A 22,614-nucleotide genomic window follows, 5' to 3' on the forward strand; every position below is an offset into this window, starting at 1 on the left:
GGATATTTCAGAAACAAGCACATACGGAGTTTTCCCGACAGAAAAGCCGAGGAGGGGTGACTGCGGGTCCCGGGGTGTGTGTGTGAAGGCGCCGGGCGGGGCCCTACCGAACCGACCGCCGCCACAGCAGCCCCCTCCCGCCCCAACCCCGCTCCCGACCCCGCTATAACACCGAGGAGAACAGAAGGTTTCCCCCTCCCTTCCCTTCCTCGGCCCGAGGCCTCCCCGGTGCGGCGCCCCCCACCTCAGCTGCGTACGACGACCAGCCGCCATTCGCGCCGCAGCCCCAGCCGCCGCGCTGCGGGCGCCGGCCGCTCCCCGAGAAACGCAGATGGGGCCGGGAGCGGGACGGGGCCGCCTCCCGCGGGCGAGGGAGGCTGCCGGGCCGCCCCCCGGGGAAGGCTCCCGCCCGCTGCGCCGCAACCGCGCAGCACCGGCTCCTGGCGCGGGGGACGCGCCGCACTGCGCATGAGCGAGAGGCGGCGGAAGGGCCCGTGAGGAGCCGGGAGCTGCTGCCGCCGCCGCTGCCGCCGGAGGAAGCCGTTGCCGCCGCCGCCCTCAGTCTCCGCTTGAGCCGGGAGGGAAGAGGCCCGCACAGCCCTCAACATGGTGAGCGTCCTCGCGGGTCGCCTCTCGGCGCGGCGTGGCGCCTCGGGGCTGGCCAGTCGCGGCGGCGCCGCTGGGGCAGCTGGGGCCTAGTCGTGGCGGGCCGGGGTGTCGGGGAGCGGCGCGACGGGAGCGGAGAGGGGGCCGGTCCCGGGGGCCCTGCGGCCGCGGCGTGATGCCCTGGGACCGCGGGCTCCTCGGTCTGCCCGTCGGGCAGGGCAGGGAGGGCGTGCGGGGCCCGGGAAGGACGGCGCGGTGGGCCGGGGCCGCTGGCGGCGGGGCGGGCGGGCGGGCAGGCAGGAGGCTGCTCCTGGGCAGGGGCGAGCGCCGGGGCCTGGGTGAGGGGCGCCGGGATTCCCGGGACTCTGCCGGACCTCCTCACGGCGAGGAGGTGCTCTTTTGCTCTCCGCATGGGGGTTCGGGCACCTTCGTGCGGGGCAGGGCAGGAGGGGTGCTTTGTGCCGGGTGTGAGGTGGTGAGAGCAGCGACTGGAGAGAGGGCAGGGGGCTTCCAGAAACCAGGGGCTACCTGGAGTTTTTCCTCAGGATTTCAGGCGGCTCAGGGGCCGTTAAACACTGTCGGTTCACTGGGAAACTTGGATGTGTTGATCCTGCTTGAACTGGGATTATGTTGTAGAATTTCTGGATAATTATTTTGTGGTTTTGGTAAGGCTCCTGTTCATATGAGTGTTGTAAAGGAGGACCTATCTTACATTTCTCCATAATATGTTTTTTCCTTATATCTGAGGTTTTGCTGTGGACTCAAATTGACTGACTTTCTCCTTTCCCTCTTCTAGAGGGAAACTGAGTCGTTGGAACAAAATTTGCTATTTTTTTTGTTTGCCTAAACTAAAGCAAAAGACGTTTCTTAGCTTTAAATAAGGGGTGACCTTCTTGGTCTCTTGCACAGCGCCTTATGCACCCCAGGAAACATGTTTATAGTCATATTTCTAGGCCTTCCCTGAATATGAAAGTTGTACAGCTTTAGCTACACCTGTGCAGTTTAAAGTAGTACTTTTCTATAGTGACTGTATTGTTTTAGGAAAGGTGCAGGAGGGAATCTTAGATCTGCTGGTACACACTTATTGCTATAAAGATATCTTATACCTCCAGTTAATATTATTCTGGCAAGCAGTGTTAAAAGCATATTAAAAAATAAAAACATGCCCTTTAACTGATGGAGTTATAAAAATTCGGTTAGCCAGGACTGAAATTAGTGGTGTAGTATGTAGCCCTCTAATAAACTTGTCGCTATGTTACTAGTATAATTTTTATTTGAATAGTTTGATGTAGATCTTCACTTGAGTATTTTATGGGAGCTTAAAACTAAAGTTCTGATGGTAGGGGTGTCTTACTGTAATTCTGCCGTTCTGGGACTGTCTCAAATAGCAATCAGACAGTAATCCTACATAACTTTTTATGAAGGCTTTTTTCCATAAAAATCACCTAGAGCCGTCTCTCAATGTATCCAGTGTAGGTACGCAAAATGCACAGTTGATGTCTTATACCTACGTATATTGTTGGCTGGCTGTGTAGTTAGAAATTTAAATTGGAACAACACTGTAGTAAGTGGCAATATAACTGAAATAGTGATACACATTATTCTGATAATAGCTTTTTACGAGAAACAGCAAAATCCTATCTGCTTAGTCGTCTTGGAATTACTTAACTGAAAAACAAGTAGATACGTTCTGTGAAACAATACTATACTATAGATTTGTATTAATCAGATTGGAGGGAATATCTGAATGCTCGAGACTATAGATTTGTATTTATCAGATTGGAGGGAGTATCTGAACGCTCGAGTCGTGGCCCCAAGCATAGTTGTTAGGCACTATGCAAACAACTGTTTCCCAAGCTGAGCTTGTTGACTCCAGCACCCAGGTGAAAGGATGACATAGACTGAAGCGGAACTAAATGACAGGCTGCAACTTTTATAAGTAGTAAATACAAGAATGAATTGTTTCTAGTGCCCAGGTATAGGATTCTGCACCTATACTTGTGGTATGTGAGAATCCTCCCCTTTAGTTAGGGGAAGGAATAGGGAGACTTCTTCACAGAAATCTGAAGATGTCCATCCAGAAACGCGAGATACAGTGTCCCCTTTTTCTGCCTGTATGTACTACTGCTCTGGCTAGTTCTTCCAGTGGCAATGGCAGGTTTCTAGGACTGGGTTGCTTGTTCTAGCACAGCAAATGCTGTGGCAGAGGCTCCTGCAGCTGCAGCCCGGGTCCTACTCACCCACGCAGCACTGCCAGTTAGAACACTTACAGCTCTGACTTAGTCTCACCAGTGTTCATACTGCCAGTGTTTTCCGGACAAAGGTTTCCTGGCTTTGAACCGTCTTTGTCCAGTATCTGGAAGAGAGATCGTTACAGCAGCCTTTTAGGCTTGCTCTGGCCCTTTAGGTAACTTGAAAAGTGTTTTCTGCCTGGTGCTCAGGTACAGGACCTTGGCAGTGTTCCTTGAATTGCTGATAGCAACCTGCCTCTCTTACCCATGTTTTCATTTGAGCTGAGCAGCATCTGTAGAAGTGGTCTCCTTCACCTTATCTGTTGAGATGTGACTGCTTCATCTCGTCATGAGGATAAGTAACATGCCTGCGAAGCAAGACAGAGCAGCAAACAGGTTCATTATACTCTAAGCCATCTTCTCTGAGAAGAGCTACTACCTGTACTATTCTGAATGATTTAGGACTATGTGTGATAATCAAGACAAGTGTGTGAGTATCCATATCTTTATCTGGAGCCAAATGCTAGCTTTATCTCAATTTACGTTCTCTGTTATGTTTTCCAATTTGTGTTCTCTGAAGAATTTTCCATGCTGATAAATACATAATTTCTTATTGCAAACCTCAGGTGACAGGAAGTTGTAAAAATTTAGTATTACAAGAATTTCATGTCTGACGCCATCTCCTGTAATGTTAGTGTGCTTCATGACATTGTTATGTAGTGTTTAATTCCGCAAACTATTCTGTGAGGCTGTTTAGTGTGGTGCATATTCATGTCTGTAGTGGTTTGTTGATATTAAATGGTTTTGGTTTTGGTTCTCCCATAGTAAAACTTGTACATTCTTGGCATTATGGACAGAGTAGTCTGAGTGCTAGACAAGACGGTGCATGATCTTGTTTCCTCTCCCAGCTTACCAGAGAACCCTTTGAACTTACACTGTAAAATCACTTTTAACTAGAGCCATGAAAAAATTATTCAGGAATATGACTACTCTGAGAACAAGGTGGGAAATTTATTATGTAGCTCTTGATATTTTACTCATATTTTATGGTGCCAATGCAAATATAAGGTATGAATGCAGCTTCTAATGGCTGAGTATGTTGCCCCCAACATAAGAAGGACATGGACCTGTTTGAATGGGTCCAGAGGAGGGCCACGAAGATGATCCGAGGGCTGGAGCACCTCTCCTATGAAGACAGGCTGAGAGAGTTGGGGCTGTTCAGCCTGGAGAAGAGAAGGCTCCACAGAGACCTTCTAGCAGCCTTCCAGTACCTAAAGGGGGGCTACAAGAAAGCTGGAGAGGGACTTTTTACAAGGGCATATAGTGATAGGACAGGGGGCAGTGGCTTTAAACTGAAAGAGGGGACATTTAGATTAGATCTAAGGAGGACGTTCTTCGTTCTGAGGGTGGTGAGGCACTGGAACAGGTTGCCCGAAAAAGCTGTGGATGCTCCATCCCTGGAAGATTTCGAGGCCAGGTTGGATGGAGCTTTGAGCAACCTGATGTAGTGGAAGGTGTCCCTGCCCACAGCAGGCGAGTTGGGACTAGGTGGTCTTTAAGGTCGCTTCCAGCCCAAACCATTCTATGATTCCTTGAACAGAGCTTGTGCCTTGGTCCAGAGTTAAGAATGCTAAAAACCCAGCAGCTTTATTTTGTCCTTTATTAATTGAAAAAGCCCTGATTTTTGGTGTTTCCCTCCCCTCTCAGGTTAACATGAATTACCCTAAAACACTGTTACAATGACTGCATTCTTCTGGGTAGCTATATAGCGGTCTTCTACGAAAGACTTCTGACCATATGCAAGTACTAAAATGATTTTATCCACTAAAAAGAACATTAGAGGGTGTAAAAAGCAACTTTGATTTTATGTCGCTTGTGATTTTCCCTTGGATTTTATATCTGAACAGACCTTGTAATTTTTAAGTTTTGTTCTGTACCACTGCAGACAAATGGATTTCACATCAGGTTGAAATAGAAGCTTAAAAATGTCCTTACGATCTTACTTTGTGTGCCCTCTGTTTGGAAAAACTGCTCTAGAAAACAAAATCTAGTTGAAGGACATATTTGTTTACGTTATGCAGAAACCTTATTACGTTATACAGTTAGTTACTTTAATTGTTTTTGTCTATAACTTGGATTTTATGGGTTTGGGGTTTTTTTGGTAATATACGTGTATGTCATCACAGTTGGTGGATTAAAATGTAATTCAGTGTATTCATAGACTTCTGTTGTTGTGATTAACTTTTCTTTTCCTACTAAACAAAGAAAAATAGTCATGAGATTGCCTTTTAAGCTTTAGCCATGTATTTGTTGAATACAAGCAATAAACCAGATTATTTGCAGGTGTCTTGCATGTTCCTTTAATGGATACAGGCCAATGTGGAATGATTCAGACACCGTAAGGCAGCAATGCTCTCTTGACCATTAGTGTGTGCATAAAGAAGTGACAAAACTGGCAGTCGTGATCTATAAGGTTATTATATGCACAAGCCCGTTCTGCGTGCGAGCTGAAGTTACTGTGTGTGTCAGCGGACATCACTGGGGTCCTCTGGAAGCGCAAGGATGCTTCCCACAGCCAGATCTCTTGCCAGAGTTTAAATGCAGTTCATGTAAAAACCTAGACTTTGTGGAGGTTGATGCTATTTTAGAAAAGGCTTTTACGTGTCACATGCATGAGAACTTAACAGGCTTTTCTTCGAGTCCTGACTGAAACAAAAGCACAGATGTCACATCGTTCAGATTCCTTTAGTTGGCAGTGAAACTAGCAGAAATCAGATCCTCTGTAAGCAGTGGCTGGGAAGGGAAAGGTGAAAAGCAGTTGCTCGTTAAGGAATAACTGCGTGAATGCCTTCTTTGGGGGCCATAAGGAATTTTGGGCAGGGGTACTTCAAACTGATTGTGCACTGCTTGTCTAGCTGGCAGCTGCATATAACCTTTGAGCAAAGTCCAAGAATCGGGTTTTGGTAGGAGTCCTTAGCTTTCTAGTCCAGGCAGTGTGGGACGAAGGTTATTGTTTCCTATGGACATTACCCAGGCAAGTGGAGCCCTCGTACGGCTTGTAGCTACCCATAAAATGCTGATGACCAGTGTGCAGAGCTGATCTTTGAATCTGAGGTGACTAAAAATTGTGTAGAAGATAAGGAAAAAACAACCATATAGTCAGAGTTGGCCTGTCAGTTCTAGCGTTCTCTTTTTTTTTCTTTTTTTTTTTCTTTTTTTTTTCCCCTAAACTGGAAAAGTTTATTCCCCTGTACTGGGAAAGTTTCAGTTTGAGGCCAGAAAAAAAAATACTTGACGGGGGAAAAAAAGCCCAAGTATTTTTTTTAATTTTTATTTTTAATCTTTCACCACAGTATCTGATACCAGTCAGTGTCAAGGATGGGTTATTGAATTAGAATTATCAAATTTGGTACTTGATGGGGTGAGGCAAATTTTCATTTTAAAATTAATCTATCATTAGATGTTCTTTGGAAAGGTTTAATTATTCTAGTTCTAAGAATCTACACAACGTAGCTCTTCACTTAGAGAAGTTATTCTGTGCTTTAGAAGTACTTTCACCTCCCGTCTCTTGTGACATCCTCATTATAAAAGGTAGCTTGGATACCACACAGACTTGATCAAAGGCTTGCAGATTTGAATTGTTCCTTTTCCTCTTACCCCAAGGGGTAAGACTTACTAGAAAGTTTGTTGCATTTGTTTTCCACTGGTTTTCTCTTTTGTATTTTAGCAAGAAAGATAAATAAAATTCTGTCTTCCCTTTTAACTAAAGTTGAGCTATTTTAAATGAATTACATTGCCTTACAGCGCATACCATGGCAGGGTAAGGTATTTGTTGCCTGATGACTACAGGATTAAAGGTTATAGGGTGCTCTGGCTTCTGTATTGCACACTTAAAACAATCATAGGCTGTTGGAGCTCCCCTTCTAGAAATAGCCCTTAAACGTGCAGAAGGCTTGGGACATGTTCTTGTTTACAAGTGTGGGTTTTTAATGTGATGAAAGAAGAGCGATAATAGGATAATAAAAACTCAGCAGTAATTTCATCTCTTGTGGTCCTGTAGTTGGCCTTCAAAGAGTTGTCCAGTCACTGAGGATGTGGAGTGTCTCGTCCACATTGGCAAGCTTCTGCGGAAACATTCTTGAAATATAAAGAAAGGGCTTTGGCACTTCTTCACTAAGAATAAACTTGTATTTGACCAGTAAAAATATACTTATTTGAGAAGATGATCATGTCTGAACAGTGTGATTTATTGCATCTTTATATATTACTTTATAAATGCTATACCGAGCAGTGTCACTGCTGCTTGACTTTTGGCAAATTCAGGTTCTTCTAAAAAAAGTTTTATGTTGTTACTATCACTTAGGGAGCTCCAAGCACAGGAAGATCTCATGTGCATATATAGGATGTAAATTTTATCATAAAAGTGATTTAGGCTGCAATTTTTTGATCTAATAAATTGCATGTTGTCACGTAAAAGGAGAATGCAAAAGCCACTGTCTTTTGTGGTCTTGGGCATCTGTGGTGAAGCCCTTATAAACCCGTTCCTTGACTTTTTGTTGTATGTCATTGCTTTTAGAATTTACCTTTGTAAGAGTAGGGCAGAGCAAAACAAACCTCTTGAGGTTTTACAGAATACTCGCTGTGAAAAGGGCTGTGCATACTTAGGCATACATGTTAAACAAACAAACAACTAGTGACTAAAGGCACTCACTTTGTCAAGAAAAGGAAAGCCCAGGTCCCGAATTTGACTCTAGTGCAGCTGAGTCTGTGGTGATGCAGCAGTCTGACTGTGTGGAACTGATTTGAGGAAGTTGGTAATTGATACAGAAAATCAGCCTTGAGACTTTCGTTTTCATTTGGGATTTCATTCAATGGTTTGTTTTAATATGTGTGAGTTTACAATATATTTTAAAAACTGGAACTAAAAATGCATTAATCATTTCACACGGCTTTTTCAGTGTAAGTGATTTTTGTGAAAGTCTGAGCTGAGTGTTGTAAGGTCAGGAATATCTGCAGTGAAACTCGAAGTGTGCACAAGTTGTCAGCAGTGGGTCTTTGTGGGACCTGCTCTGATGGCTTGACCTTTACCTGGAACAACTTCTGAAAATCTCAGTTTGAGAAACAAGTTTGTTGCAAAAGGTCCAATGTGAGAAACTTAGTCAAGAGACTGAAATAAAGCAACAACAGATTGTAACTTTGAAAGTAGTATAGCCTAACTAATATCACTGTGTTTAAGGCTGCAGTGCATGCTAAAATTTTTGCTTCAGCCAAGTATTATAGATACAGTTTTGGTTTGAGGATGATTTTTTTTAAAAAAGTATCTTAAATTAGAGGGTGTTGGTTGGTTTAGTGTATTGAGTGGGTATCAGTTTATGCCAAATGTGATGCTCTTGTGGTTTTTTTTAAAGGTGTAACTGTGAAGCTGGTAACTTAACTACTCGTATGAATAATAGTGATCATGTTCACTTTCATCAAGCAGCAGAAAACTGACTTTGACTTTTGGGGCAGATGAATTTGTGTTCTGAAGCATTAGTTGTTTTTTCTAATGATAACGTGATTGGACACTAATTATCCTTTGGAAAGAAGACCTTGAGATCATACTGCTCCTAAACCATTCGTTCTTTGGCTGAGAATAGTTTATCACATCTAGAGATTTTTTGGCCTTTTTTCCCTATACTCCCTGAGAAGGAGCCATACACTTGGAAATTACAATAATGAACAGATTATACAAGTTTTGGTTAGGATGCAAGGTAAACTACAAATGAAATATTAGTGCCATGTAAGAAATCCAATCCTGACTTAAAAGTCAGAACTTTTATTTACCTAATAGTAACATTAGTAATCTTTTTGCTTTGAACTTTAGAGCTGAATTTGGATTTAGTGCAAGAGCTGTATGATTGCTTTCTCCTGATCAGCAGCTAGTTTTGTGTAACTAATACCCTTGAAATACTGAGTGTGCTTTTCCTCATCAAAATATCCTTGGGAGTTGCTCCACACTGATAAATTACTGGCTGCAAGTTCTCCATTCTGTTTTGCACTAGAGCAGAGGGGGATGTCTCTTGGTTTGGGCAGGAGGCCTGAAATTCCAGAGCTCTCACCTTCTCTACTCACTCCCCTGGCTGCCTCTGGCAAAATTACTGAACTTTTTTTTTTTTTTTAGCTTCAGTTGCTGCACCTGTGAAATGGAGACAATGCCTCCTCACAGGAATGTTCTGCAAATTATGTAGGTGGAGTTGAGCACCTTCAAAGTGAAAAATATCTGGGGAAAAGAAAAAAGTTTTACAAGGGCATGTAGTGATAGAACAAGGGGCTATGGACTTAAACTGAAAGAGGGGAGATTTAGATTGGATATAAGAAATTTTTCACTCTTAGGGTAGTGAGGCACTGGAACAGGTTGCCCAGAGAAGTTGTAGATGCCCCATCCCTGGAAGTGTTCAAGGCCAGGTTGGATGAGGCATTGGGCAACCTGGTGTAGTGGAACGTGTCCCTGCCCATGGCAGGGGGATTGGAACTGGATGGTCTTTGAGGTCCCTTCCAAGCCAAACCATTCCATGATTCTGTGATTTTTGTGTGTAGCTCCCTGAAATGGATGACCCAGCCTAGTTCCTTGCTGCTGTTAAGAGGCACATCAAGAGATCCTGTTCCTGGCAGCGTGCTCTTGCGCCTGGTCCTGCACTAGCTGGTGTTTCGGTTAGCTGGGTCAGTGGGACTAAATGAATGCCAGCCTCTTGTTCGGTGGGGTAGCTGTTGAACGGCCTCTTCTGCCACATCTGTTGAGGCACTTATGCTGTCAAATATTTTGATAGCCATGGGCTTTATTTAGGCATCTCAATTGCCCTTTTTCAGGAGGTGTAACGTTCTATTGAGGAGGATGCTTTTGTTTTTTTTTCTTTTTAAAAAATAAAATTGGTTTAAATAGAAAGGTGTCCCATCTTACAGCTGTATGTGAATTTGCCCTTCATCTCTCCTCCAAATATGCAATAAGATTTCTCATTTTTATTTCTTTGATTGCTTTGCCAGCATGATTTTTGTGATGATTTAACTCAGTTTAACAATGTAAAGTACTTAGAATGAAGGTAAGTTTAAATTTTTTTTCTTTTTAAAAAATAAAAAGGAAAGAAATGTTGTTTTGAGTGTCTAACTGCCCCAGCAGTTTGAGAAAGTCTAATTGCTTGGTAAATTTCTAAAAGATACTGATGTAAAAATATTAACAGTACTGTTGTTTTTTTTGTGTGTCCAGCAAAACATTTCTAGTTACGATATTGTCTGTTTTTACTAGAACAAGTTGAAATCATCACAGAAGGATAAAGTGCGTCAGTTTATGGTCTTCACACAATCTAGTGAAAAGACAGCAGTGAGTTGTCTGTCTCAAAATGACTGGAAATTAGATGTTGCAACAGACAACTTTTTTCAAAATCCTGAACTTTATATACGAGAGAGTGTTAAAGGATCATTGGACAGAAAGAAGTTAGAACAACTATATAACAGATACAAAGGTGAGTACCCTGAGTTTCCAGGCTTACTTCCTAGTTGGATGTGTATATTCTTAAATACAACGTGTCATTGCAGCTGTGCTCTTGTGCTTGGAAATCTTAACCAGCTCTTTCAGCTTTCTTTTTCTACTACTAGTAACACAAGTTAGAAGGGGAGTATAGGTAGGCTTCTGCTTCACAAGGATTGCACGTGCTTGCTTTGTGCTCTAAATATATATATGTTTATAGAAGATTCGGGTCTGGAACTGGAATTGTTTGTACAGTAAGTAACTGCAATGGTTAATGTGGATTTTAAGTGATTCTTCTGGGGAAAGCACATCACTCAGGACTCACTTCTTGACAAAGTGAAAGGTTGCCTACCAAAGATAGATTCTACCTTAATTTTTATTCACCTTGTGCTTATTGTCAGATAGCTACAAACAGAGCAGAAAATAAAAGTCTCTTTATCTGTTACATAGTCAGTGTTTAACTGATGATATCCTACCACAAATAGTAAAGTGGATTCAATACAGTAGAACAAATTCTGTGTTTTAACGCTTCAAAAAAATCTAAAAACGAGTGCTACATTTTTCTGTCAGTTTCCATATGCATGCATAATCCAAATACCATTTTCCTGAAGTCTTTGTTGGCTTACGCTAGTAGATCTTTGTTAGCGCACTTGAACATCTCGCTTCCAGACCAGATGTTCGTTTCCTCGTGGAAAGAGGAGTGTGCCTGGCTGAGTCGGAAACGGTAATGGGGCAATGTGACTTTCCTCTTGGAGGTTACCATGTCCAACCTCATGCATGCTGGTGATAACAGAAAACGCACAAAACTAATGTTGACTTAGTAGTTTATAGGCAGATTTAATAATGGAATCAGTACCACTTGCAGAAGGACACTGCGGAATTGTTTATAACGGTAAGCAGTCGGCAGTCCTGCCAAAGATGCCAGTAATGAAGTGAGCTGGTGGGAAAGGACCGCTGTCCTCTGTATGGAACGAGTCACAATAGCAGCCATATTATTAGGCAGAAAACAAATGTTTGTGGTGCTTTTGTGTCTCATTGAAAACAATGAGCTTCATTGTATGGACGCCTTTATTGTAATAACTTCCTCAGTTGTTAAAGCTTAACCATTGAAAATACTAATTTAATTTTGTTTTTGAAATGTTCACTTATAAGAGCTGATCCCAAAAGGACTTCTTGAAAATGTTTGCTTATTTTAAATACTTGTGTCGAATATATTCAGCTTTTTCAAAAAATCTGTTTTTCTTGATACTTACTTTTGTATCCCAAAGATCCTCAAGATGAAAATAAAATTGGTATAGATGGTATACAGCAGTTTTGTGATGATTTAGCTCTCGACCCAGCCAGCATTACTGTACTCATCATTGCATGGAAATTCCGAGCTGCAACACAGTGTGAATTTTCAAAGCTGGAATTCATGGATGGAATGACTGAGCTAGGGTAAGTGCGCAGCAAGTATTAAACACTGACAGTGTAATCCAGTATCAGAAACTGTAATGTATGGTAAAACAGCCCTGTTTTGAGGAATTCACCATCAGATTGTCCTTTCAGACTTCAGAGACTTTTTGGAGTCCAGCATCACTTGTCTGCCTCTGTAACAGTACGTCTGCTGTCTGTGTGCTAGATGCTTAGAGACCAAAAAAAGAGAGGCAGCTTTGAGTGCTCCTTGTCTTGATGGTGTGCTTCAGTGAGTTGCCATAGAGCTACTGAAATAGGTAAAGCAAGGATGCTGGTCTGCAGTCCAGCATACCTCGTTTTTCTCTGCCTTAAGAGAATGTAGTTGTCTTCATCACATTTTTCTAAAAATCTTGTGGATTATAGAATCTGATTTATCAGCTAGTATGTGCAAATGGCAATGTGAAGAGGTACAAAAATTTAATTTCTTTGTTGTTATAGGTGCAAACTAATGAAAGGCTTCCTGAATTTTGTTTTGATAGTCATATTGTATTCCACAAAAAATTATAAATTTTTGTTTTAAGTTATAACTCATATTTTATGGCAAAATGAATAATACACAGATAAACTTGCTTTTTAAAATGCAGATGTGACAGCATAGAAAAATTGAAGGCCCAGATTCCTAAAATGGAACAAGAATTAAAAGAGCCAGGAAGATTTAAGGATTTTTATCAGTTTACTTTCAACTTTGCAAAGAATCCAGGACAGAAGGGTTTAGGTATGTATTCTTAATCATAAACATTTATTTGTAAATATGAGAAAAGACTGATTAAAGCAGAAAATGAAAATATTTTGATCCAATGAGTCTGAAAGATAGCCACCCTTGGGATAAAATATATCTCTGTTGTGAAAGATAGCTGTCAATTGAAAGTGTTCACATTGATAGAAATATCTGCATCATTAGTGTAGACTGCAAAACGTTATGAGAGGGGGTTTATCCTTTCACTAAGAGTGTGCAGTTCTCAGTACGCACAGTGGATTATGGTCTTACATTAAAGGCATAATTATACCACTTAGAATTTGCAGCACTGAACAGATTAATTGAACTTTCACTTTTAGGATAAATTGAAGCTGTAAAACTGATTTCCATGTAAGTACACTTGTACAGTCTCCTGTAACAACAAAAATGCCTGCAAATGTCTTGGCAAAATAGAATTGGAATAGTACAAATAGATTTCTATGTCCAGGGCTTAATGCCTGTTGTTGTGCTGTTGGTAATAGGTGCCTATCTACAGCCTTTTCTTTTGCCCTTTTTTTTTTTTTCTTCTCAGCTCACTGAATGCGTGTTTTCATTATTTCAGAGCTCTTGTGCTGATTGTGGTTTTGATTAGTGTAACAGGTGAAATGGAAGAATCACTTACTAAAAATAATTTCTTTTTGGAAAACAAACATCAATACCAAATACGTGACAAACCACCACAGTTAGGGTGGAACTAAATGAACAAACTGTAGATCTGTCTATTCAAAACAGCAAAAAAGAGGGAACAAAAATTTCTTTCAAGCAGTAATATTAACCAACCAGAATGCATATTCATTTATATACAGTGGAGCTGAGATATTGATCATAACTAGTATTTAATGACTCTGTAACTGTTAACTTAACTGTTCTACTTTTGAGAAGAAATAAAATACTGAAAGGCCAGTAGGTTCTTCGTTGGCAGCTTGTGAATTTATTTTTCTTAGTGATGAAAACGCCTTAAACCGACTGCCACTGACCAGCTTTGCATTGATGCGCTGTGAAAAGATGAGCAATCTGCTTTGGTTTTGTTGTCTTTTATATGTTGGACCCACTTCTGGCTTAAAGTGAATATCAAAAAATAAGTAAATAAGAAAAAGCTCCATCTCTTAGTTTCCACTCCGTGTCATTCTTGAACATCTTTCTGTATCCTGTTTTTCACTTCCATTGGATTGTGAATTTCATTGTCTTTGAAGAAGCTAAAAGAGCCCTGCTAAACTTGTGCATGCATGTAGTAGGATCTGAATCCTGGAAATACATGAATGGGTTGATTCTTATTTCTTGTAGAAAGTCATGTTATTTTTTTTAAACTGCTGTAGCAAGGAGAACGTGGACAGTAGTTGAATTGTGAGAGGGTTGAAGTTAGGTTATGGTGAGTGTTAATGCAGAATCAGTCTGCAGTGTGAATGGTTGCAGGGTTTTGTTGGGGTTGTTTTTATGGTTATCATTGTAACATTTGTGCGTTGTTTTTAATCTTGGAGCAGCTTTACACAACAAGGAGTACTTTGCAGAATCCCTGTAAGGTGGCAAAGGTGAAAAGACAAATCGCAATGATATCCTAATTACATGATCATTTTTAATTATATTTTCTCAAAGCTTCAGAATAACAAAACTGTTTGATGTAGTACTTGCCTCTTCTTTTCTTCTCCGTATTTCTAAGGTATAAGGAAGACTTGCATTCTTCTTCTGAATTTTTTTTTCCCCTAGTCCTATATGGAAATGAATCTTTTGAGTATCCTACATGGAGCAGACCTCAGTAAAAATTATTTACCGGGAAAACTAAGTCCCTTGCTTTATTTCTCATTCATCTTAAAGCTCCTTTATGCAGGGTAAGCTCTAACAGTGACAAAGTATAGTTTTCTCAGATTCATATAGCATTTATGTAGGTAGGTTTGTGGTTTCTTGTTTTTTGGTTTGGGATTTTTTTTTTTTTTGGTGTGTGTGGTTTGCTTTTTTTTTTCCCAAGTCTGGGTCTGGAAGTGATAATCTTAAAATCTAGATGCTTACCAACCTTTTTGGTGCCAATAACTACCCGGTTCTAGGCATGAATTTATGATAGGGCAGAATAATTCTGGAAACCTTGAAGCAAAAGAATATTGGGAGAATCACAGTACTGAAAAGTAAGTGCTCCTAGTTAGGCAGTTAATTTTGGAGTGTCTAAATAACTGCTTGTAGGAACTTGCAAATTGATTTTAATGTATATTGGTCTCTAATCTTCCAAACATTGTGTAGTAGTTCTGGAAACGCATTTCCTCTACATAATTCCTTACTGCCATGTAAGTACTGTGGATGTCTTAAAAGTTCTTGTGATATTTGCATATCATTTGAGAATACCTTTTAGCTGATGTTCATCTCAAACATTAATTGCTTCTCTTGCGTCTCTCTGGTTAAAACTCAGAATGGAGCATATATTTTGAGACTTCCATGTTTGATCCATGAGGTCTTTCCTGAGCACGCTTTCTTATGAAAACCTAAAACTGTTATCTTTACTTTCAAATTTTGTGATTTCATAAAATTTCTTTTAAAACGTGGTATATCCTAAGGCAATTTGTCTTCGTGCTTTACATGTCTGGACTCACATAATGACTTTGAGGTTGCAGCATCCAGAGATTTGTTTTTTAAAGGCCTTTGCTTACCCGCAAGAATAATCTCAACCTGGAATGAGCATGTCAAAATGCACAGTTTGTTTGTAGTGTTTGTTTATAAACTGCTATAAATATGCAGTGATTTGATGACCTTGCATTTTTTGGTATGCCTGCTAGTAATGCATCACGAGTAACTAAAACTGATTTTAATCTGTTTCCTTGAAGAACTGATCAGCTTAATCTGAAGTTTGTATCTATTCACTTTTAGACAGTAGTTGTAGTTGAAAGCTGAAGTGCATGTTTTTGTTGCTGAATCCTCTGTTGAAGAGAGGTATCTGGCCTCTACGCTCATTTTAATCAGTTATCATTTTCACATATAGCTTATTTACTGTGGAGTAGTGACTTCTGTTTAGTTAGTCTCTGCTTCTTGAAACTCGAACACACACTTTTGTCTGAAATCACACCCCTTTGCAGGTGCTGGAAAACCCTCCACAAATTTTGTTCTTTACTTTGGTCAGGAAGCATTATTTCGAGAAGGACTTTAAGTATCAAAGATACCAAGCAATTCATAAACTCCCCCCATCACCATGGATTTGCCCTCCATCAGTGCAGAGTCCATGCTTTTTTTTGGTTTTGTTTACTATTGATTTCACCTCTAAGATCCACCTCCCTACGTTTTTAAATAGTTTGGGCATCTGGGCGAAGGGAGTGGTTTTCTTAAGTTGTGTCAGGTTTTTTCTTTTTTTTTCCTGAGGTGCAGTTGATCATGTACCTCTTCTCTCTGCTCTCACAGGAGGATTGTTTATGGAAGAAGAGATTTGCTAGACTGGAAAATATATAAGAGCTTTTGTTAAAAAAGAGGCCACTTAACTAGGTAGCCTTTTGGGGTTACTGTACGTACTTGGTGATGGACACTGAGTTCAGTGAGATCACAGGTAGCAGCATTTTGTTACGAGTCCAGAGGTCCTTGTTCATCCTGGTAATGGAGCTCACGCTAGGTAGAGATTTAGAGCTCAGATAATACCTTTCTTTTATCAGCTAACACGTTACTCTGTGCTGCTAATAAACAGGAAATGCATGTCAGTTTAGCCTTTGACAAATACCAAGGAGGTGAGTTTTCTTTTTCTTTCCTCAGGTGCTGGACTAACCAGTCTCTTTTTCTAACTGCTACACGGTAACAGCACCCACTGCTGACAGCAGCACGCAGTTGTCTGACAGGCACTAGGCTGTTCGTGTTCCCGAGCTCTGTCAGGTCAGGTTTCTCAGTCATCCTGAGAAACAGATTCAAACAGGCAAGAAGTTATCAGGAGTCTTTAGGGGGGAAAAAAACCCAAACCAACAAAAAACTCCCCAAAGCCTCTGTCCAACCAAAAAAAGTAGACCACAAACAAACCATCAGCCATCTGCTTGTACAGTACTTAGTTTTTCAAAAGGAAATCCAATTGCAGAAATGAACACTTGACCAAAGTCATGCTGCAAAGCCAGCACCTGTAACACGGTTGCTCTAGAAAAGAAATAATAAAAAAGTAGTTTTATGTAAATTGTATTTTGTATACTAAAAAAATATGAAAGCAGATCTTACAACAGAATAGTACAAATTTTCCTTTCAATATTTATAAGGCAAAAGTATTTCACTGAAGTGTAGCTGAAGTCTTGTTAGATAGCAAAAGGCATATGAAATATCCTTGTGTGTTTTGGATATGTTAGATATATTAATATGGGAAATTTTCAGTTCTTCTATATGTAAGTGATAGTGTCAATCTATAAAATAACTTGTGTAACGCTTTATGGTTGCCTTTTGCAAAGGATTCACAAGTATATTTACATTAGATTGCTCTTTTCACCTTTGTGAATATATGGTTCATCTGAGCGTTAGATTCCTGTGGAGATGATATATTTGAAATGTATATCTCTAAGAGTAATATATTTTAATATTACAGATTTAGAAATGGCCATTGCCTACTGGAATTTAGTACTTAATGGAAGATTTAAATTTCTAGACTTGTGGAACAAATTTTTGTTGGTAAGTTAAATCTTTACATAAACTGGGCTGCAGTATTTTCAAAACCTGGAAGATAAATATGTTTAAATTATTGAGTAGATGAAATAGACTGTTTTGACCCAGATCCCAGATACTGCACTTCACAGCATGTAAAAGACAAATATGTTTGGGGGATATGGATGTGTCCAAGATAGTAAAAATGAATGTGTATAAGGGTTTTTAATTTATTTTTTTAAAATATTAATTTTTCACCCCTCCAAACAGGAACATCATAAAAGATCAATTCCTAAGGATACCTGGAACCTTCTTCTAGACTTTAGTACAATGATAGCAGATGATATGTCTAACTATGATGAGGAAGGTAAACATTTCCATTTTCTTTCATTGACTTCTAACTGTGTTTTATGCTACGTTTATTACTGTGTATCTGCTTTGCACAACTGCCTAATAACAGCATAATTAGACTGTCATTGGTTACAGCTTCATATTTGAAGGTTACATTCATATTTGTCCATTTAAAAACTACAGATTCTCTGTCAGGGCAGTTGGTGGCATCTTCAGCTAAGTAACTGATTCATGGCCTGTGCATTTCTTCGTAGGATTCTCTGGTTATTGCATTTCTTTGCTGAGAGTATTTTTTAAGTTTGGTTGCTTCCGTTGGTGTGAAGATTGGACATGAAATAATATGAAAGCGAAGCTGGCAGCATACAGGGATCGCTAAACGTGTTATTTCCTACCAAATGTGTTTCTCGTAAACTTTCGTATTGATCTTTCCTCTTCCAGTCCATCCGTAGCCAAGAACAGCTAATTACCTTCAGTCGTTGGCGGCAGAGCACTTCAGTGAGTGGAGGAAACTGTAAAATTCTGACACTTGCAGAGCAGAGGGGAGCAAACTTGTACAACTTCATCTAATAATTACGGACAGTTCTCATCCCCTTATCACTGAGCAATGTGCTGCTGCCCACAATAAATCAACGTAGTTTAGAAAGATTAACGGCAAAAAACATGTTTTAATGAGTTGGAATTAAAATATTTTAATGGGAAAAAACCCACAAACCTAACCCACAATTACTTTTAACCTTCATGTGACCATCATGCACATGCCTGGGGACCTCTTTGGATATGGCTGCCCATAATACACCAAATAGTGATATGCATTTTAACTGCCTTTTGATAAGGAATGCGGACGAGTATGTATAGAGCAATAGCAGCCCTCCAGGCCATTATTGCTGGCTATCAGAGTGCATTTTGCTGTTTCCAGGTATGGCCAAGTATGCCGATTGTAACTGATGCGTGTTGCATTCATGCAAAATCCTAGTGTGAGTAGTAAACACTGTAGTACGTTACAATACGCTGCTGCTTACAGCATAGACTGCCTCATCCAATTTCTTGAAGTAGCTACTGCCATCTTGGAGGTCAAGTTTGAGTTCTGGTGCTGAAACCAGCACAGTTTTAAGCTGGAATGCTTGTCAGCTTTTTTCTTTTACTTTTTTTTTTTTTTGTCAGGAAGATGAAGGAAGTATAACCCTTGAAAGAGATGTGTATTAACTGGGTTTGAAGGAATTAAAAACCTAGAAAATAAAATTACAATTTTTGGCTTGAAACTATGTCTATTTAAGACTGGAAAGTAAATAACTTGTTTGGATCTGAAGCTTTAAAAATAATTCCTTGTTGAACCAAGTTCTTACGTTCTGGTCTTTTTTCCCTTTTAGGTGCATGGCCAGTTCTTATTGATGACTTTGTGGAATTTGCACGCCCTCAAATTGCTGGGACAAAAAGTACGACAGTGTAGCACTAAAGGACCCTTCTAGAGTGTACATAGTCTGTACAAATACCTGAAATGGAAAATTGCACAGTCAATTTCTGCTGGCTGGACTGAACTGAAGATCAATCCTCACAATATGGCTGAGGGTTGAGACAAACCTTTAAGGATACATCTTGGACCGTATCATATTTCATTCTTCTACTGGTGGTTTGGGCTTTTCTTCTAGTCTGGACCACTCTTGCCCCTTAAAATTCCAACATTGTGGATTTCATCATGGATTTATTTCTTTTTTTTCTTGGTGGACCACCCTAGTTTCATCTCCCATCAGTCCTAGAAGCTTTATAATTATTTTGAGGTTTCTGGTTTCACATAAAGCACAATGCTAATCATCATCAGACAACTGTTGTATGGCATCTGAATTATACAGATCAACATCAAAACAATTTTTAAAAGAATCCTTAAATATACACTTGGGGCTAGTTGCAAAGACTGCATTGATAGCACTTCCTGTAAGAGTGATATATTTAAGTGTACTGGGTCCGATTAATTTTTTTTTTTCTTTTCTGGAAAAGTACAGGTATCGTCTAAGTGAGTTTGAGTATCTGGTAAAAACAATTACAGAATTAACCAAGACAACCTGAGGTTGTTGATACTGGGGTATCTAGGTGCCTATCGGAATGGTTTGATTGTACATCAGCTGACTGTGAGAACAGTTGGAGTACGACACAACTACTGTGCACTTAAAGCACCCATGTTTCATGTTATAGTCAGCCTTCAGCGAGCGTCGTCGAGATAAGCTGCGTGCGTCACGATAGAATCTAATATTCTCTAGGTTATGATCTAAGAAATCAGGTTTCATTACAGTTTTGAAATGCTTATGTCTGTAAAAGAAAGGTTTTTCATTTCTGTGGAAATCTAAAACTTGAATATACTGAATTTGTGTCTTAAACGTTTGCTACACAAGACAGTATTTTAAATTGAGAGATAGAATTTTGATGGTTGAGGTATGGTGAAACAAATGGCCCTGTTGTACAAGAAGCTGGTGAGCTGGACGTGAATCAAGGTTTCAAAACCGTTATCCTGAGAAGTAAGTTAAAGCTTTATAACACAGAGGTACTGCCATTATGGATGACACCCATTTTTTAATTATTTTGTTGAGTTTTCCTTCAATTGACATATCACTGTGGTTGCCAAATACAGAAATTAAGAGTAAAGCGTTCCCAAACAAGCACAGGTCAGATAGATCTAAACTACTACACTGGCTTTGTTTGCTTAAATTATTTTATTGATCCATCACTACTTCTTATTGTCTTATTGCGTTTAACTAAATCGATTTAGTTTTGTTCAAAACAGGTTTTACCAGATGCAATTCTTATTTTTAATACTACAAGAGCTCTTGAGCTGCTTTTGTGCTAAACATGGTCTTTTACTCCTCACTGAGTTACTTGTGAAGAGATTTGATAAATACTACTCTGTAAAACAAGCTGGAAAATACCAAGCTCCAGGAGAAAAGACAGACTGTAGTTACAAATAAGGATGGAGGTTTAAGTCCATGCTTCGAATAGTCCCATGATAAGGCCAGAATTATTTTTGAAATGAGTAATTGGTACTTGCACTAAACAGCAGAACACTTCTTTGCAGAGGCTGAAAGTATTTTAGTAAAAAAATAATCACTCTTAAACTGCTAAAACCCCTTTTATTTGTACTTGCTGAGGTTGACCATAAGGCTGGCTCCCCTTACAGCAGTGCCGTTTTAAGAAAAACCAGTTGTGTGTTTATTTCAAGAATACAGTTCCACAAAAACATTGCTAACTTCCTCCAGCTACTGGAATTGGCTATGCCAAAAAACGACGTGTGTTTTGCTGCTTTCAGTATTTCCTTTCTCAATTTTGTGTAAATATAAATGGGGACTTGAACTTACGGGGGAGGGTGGAAAAAAAGCTCTACACGGTATCTCTGCGTGCTGTTTTCTGTCGTGAGGGTTTTGGTACAGATCCAGATTGATTAGTTCAAGTATGCTGTGTTTGGAGAGGAGAACTGACTTGCTTTTTATCCCAATATAGACTTGTCTCTCAAAGAAGTCGGAGATTGGGTAGTGGCGTAATGCCGTGGTGTTTTAAAGAATATTCCTTTTGAATGCAAGATCTTTCCAACAAAATAGTATTGTCATCAGTTTGGTACTACACGCTTATAATTACTGTGTAATTATAAAGAAATGCATAAAACTTTGACTAATTATGTTGCAGAAAGGGGTTATTTGTGCTATGATGGCATCTTAAAAAGTTTTTCAAAATGAGTGACTGAAGTGGAAAGAAACATTGATTTAACAGGGTGTTGTTCCAAGGACAAAATGCCTGGTTACAGGGAATATTTTGTATTGAAACGTGCTCAGATGTGGCCATGTGTTTTTCCTTTATATATGTGTGTGTTTTTTCTTTTTTTGTAAGAATGCAGACAGTTGCTTACTTGGATTGCTTTAATTCGTAAGTGCTTACTTCTTCAATTTGATGATCTCCCCTTAAATGGATCAATTTAATTTTGCCAAATGTCAAGAACAAAAAGGCGGCGAACATCAAGTTTGTAACCTGTTTTTATACATTAAATATGTACAAAATTAGAAGTGCCCTGATATAAAACACTTAATCTTGAGAGTATATTTAGTAAAAAAACCCATCATTTACATATCTCTGTAAGTTCAAATGTAATGTCTTACAATCCCTCTCATTACCAACAGAGGCAATAAAGCTCCAGTGAAATTGCCATGACTAAGTCTTCTCATGCATTGTTTCAGTGTATTATTGGTAGACTTGCTTCTGGAATGTGCTTTTAAGCAGGGAGGAAAAAAGTGTGGAATACTTGTCTTCTGCATAAAATACACTTTATGGGTAAGTCTCTTTTTGGGGGGAGGTGGGAGGAAGAACTGCTGCAACACCTTGCTTACTGCTTGTTCTAAATGCTGAGAAGTACAAAATGGAGCTGATCTTTTCCAGCGGTGCTGCGTTGGCGTTACCTGCCATGTGAAGGAAGGCACCAGGCGCAGGGCAGTTGTTCAGGTATGGCTGAAGACTATGGCACACAAGTAATGTGACTTTTTATTGATCAACCTGTTAATAAGTGATTTATGACTTGCTTCAAAACTGTTTTACAATGAAACACTTACAGAGAAATCCTTATTTAAGAAAGATACAATTTTTAAGAATGTATTTAATAAACTTTTGTCATTCACACTTTATTTAAATAATCTTGCCAGAAGTCTCTGTAGATTTTATTTGATACCTTGACTGTGTTTGGGCTTTAAAGCTGTGGTGCCCATGAGTCCTCTTGAGTCTGAGGGAGGAGACCGCGCCATTAAACACGTGATGAAATTACAACCTCAGCTGTAAGCAGTAGGCCTGAGCTCTGTACCTCTTAGCTGACTGCTTCAGCACCAACACGTAGGAGCAGCTGCATGAGGGAACACTGAGTTTTGCTCCTGACAGTTTAAACAGGCATCTGGAACTCTGGACATTCACACTGCTACGAAAATCAACTCCCTGCTTCTGAAAGTTCTTCCACTAACTTGTCTTCAGGTTCTAAATTTAACAAAAGCTGCCTAGCTGTAACTTGAATGTTTTACATGAAATTACAACTGTTTCCTTTCCAAACTCAATTCGGTCTTCAGAGTATAAAATTTCAAGCCCTCTTCCTTTGGGGAGTTCCAAGGAGAACTGGAAGGAGTCCAGGAAGCCTGTGAGAT

General features: G+C 39.8%; 1 protein-coding gene across 1 annotated transcript; it reads left to right on the forward strand.

Annotated features, from left to right (window-relative positions):
- Window positions 1-581: 581 nt before the first annotated feature.
- DCUN1D1 (defective in cullin neddylation 1 domain containing 1) lies at window positions 582-20,547 on the forward strand. The gene is made up of 7 exons (XM_086618201.1): window positions 582-609; window positions 10,117-10,333; window positions 11,607-11,775; window positions 12,378-12,508; window positions 17,052-17,134; window positions 17,378-17,474; window positions 18,826-20,547. The coding sequence occupies exons 1-7, from the start codon at window positions 607-609 to the stop codon at window positions 18,903-18,905; spliced, it is 780 nt and encodes a 259-aa protein (XP_086474327.1). The 5' UTR covers window positions 582-606; the 3' UTR covers window positions 18,906-20,547.
- The last annotated feature ends 2,067 nt before the right edge of the window (window positions 20,548-22,614 follow it).

This window comes from Tauraco erythrolophus, chromosome 11, assembly GCF_009769465.1.
Source record: "Tauraco erythrolophus isolate bTauEry1 chromosome 11, bTauEry1.pri, whole genome shotgun sequence".
Taxonomy (NCBI): Eukaryota; Metazoa; Chordata; class Aves; order Musophagiformes; family Musophagidae; genus Tauraco; species Tauraco erythrolophus.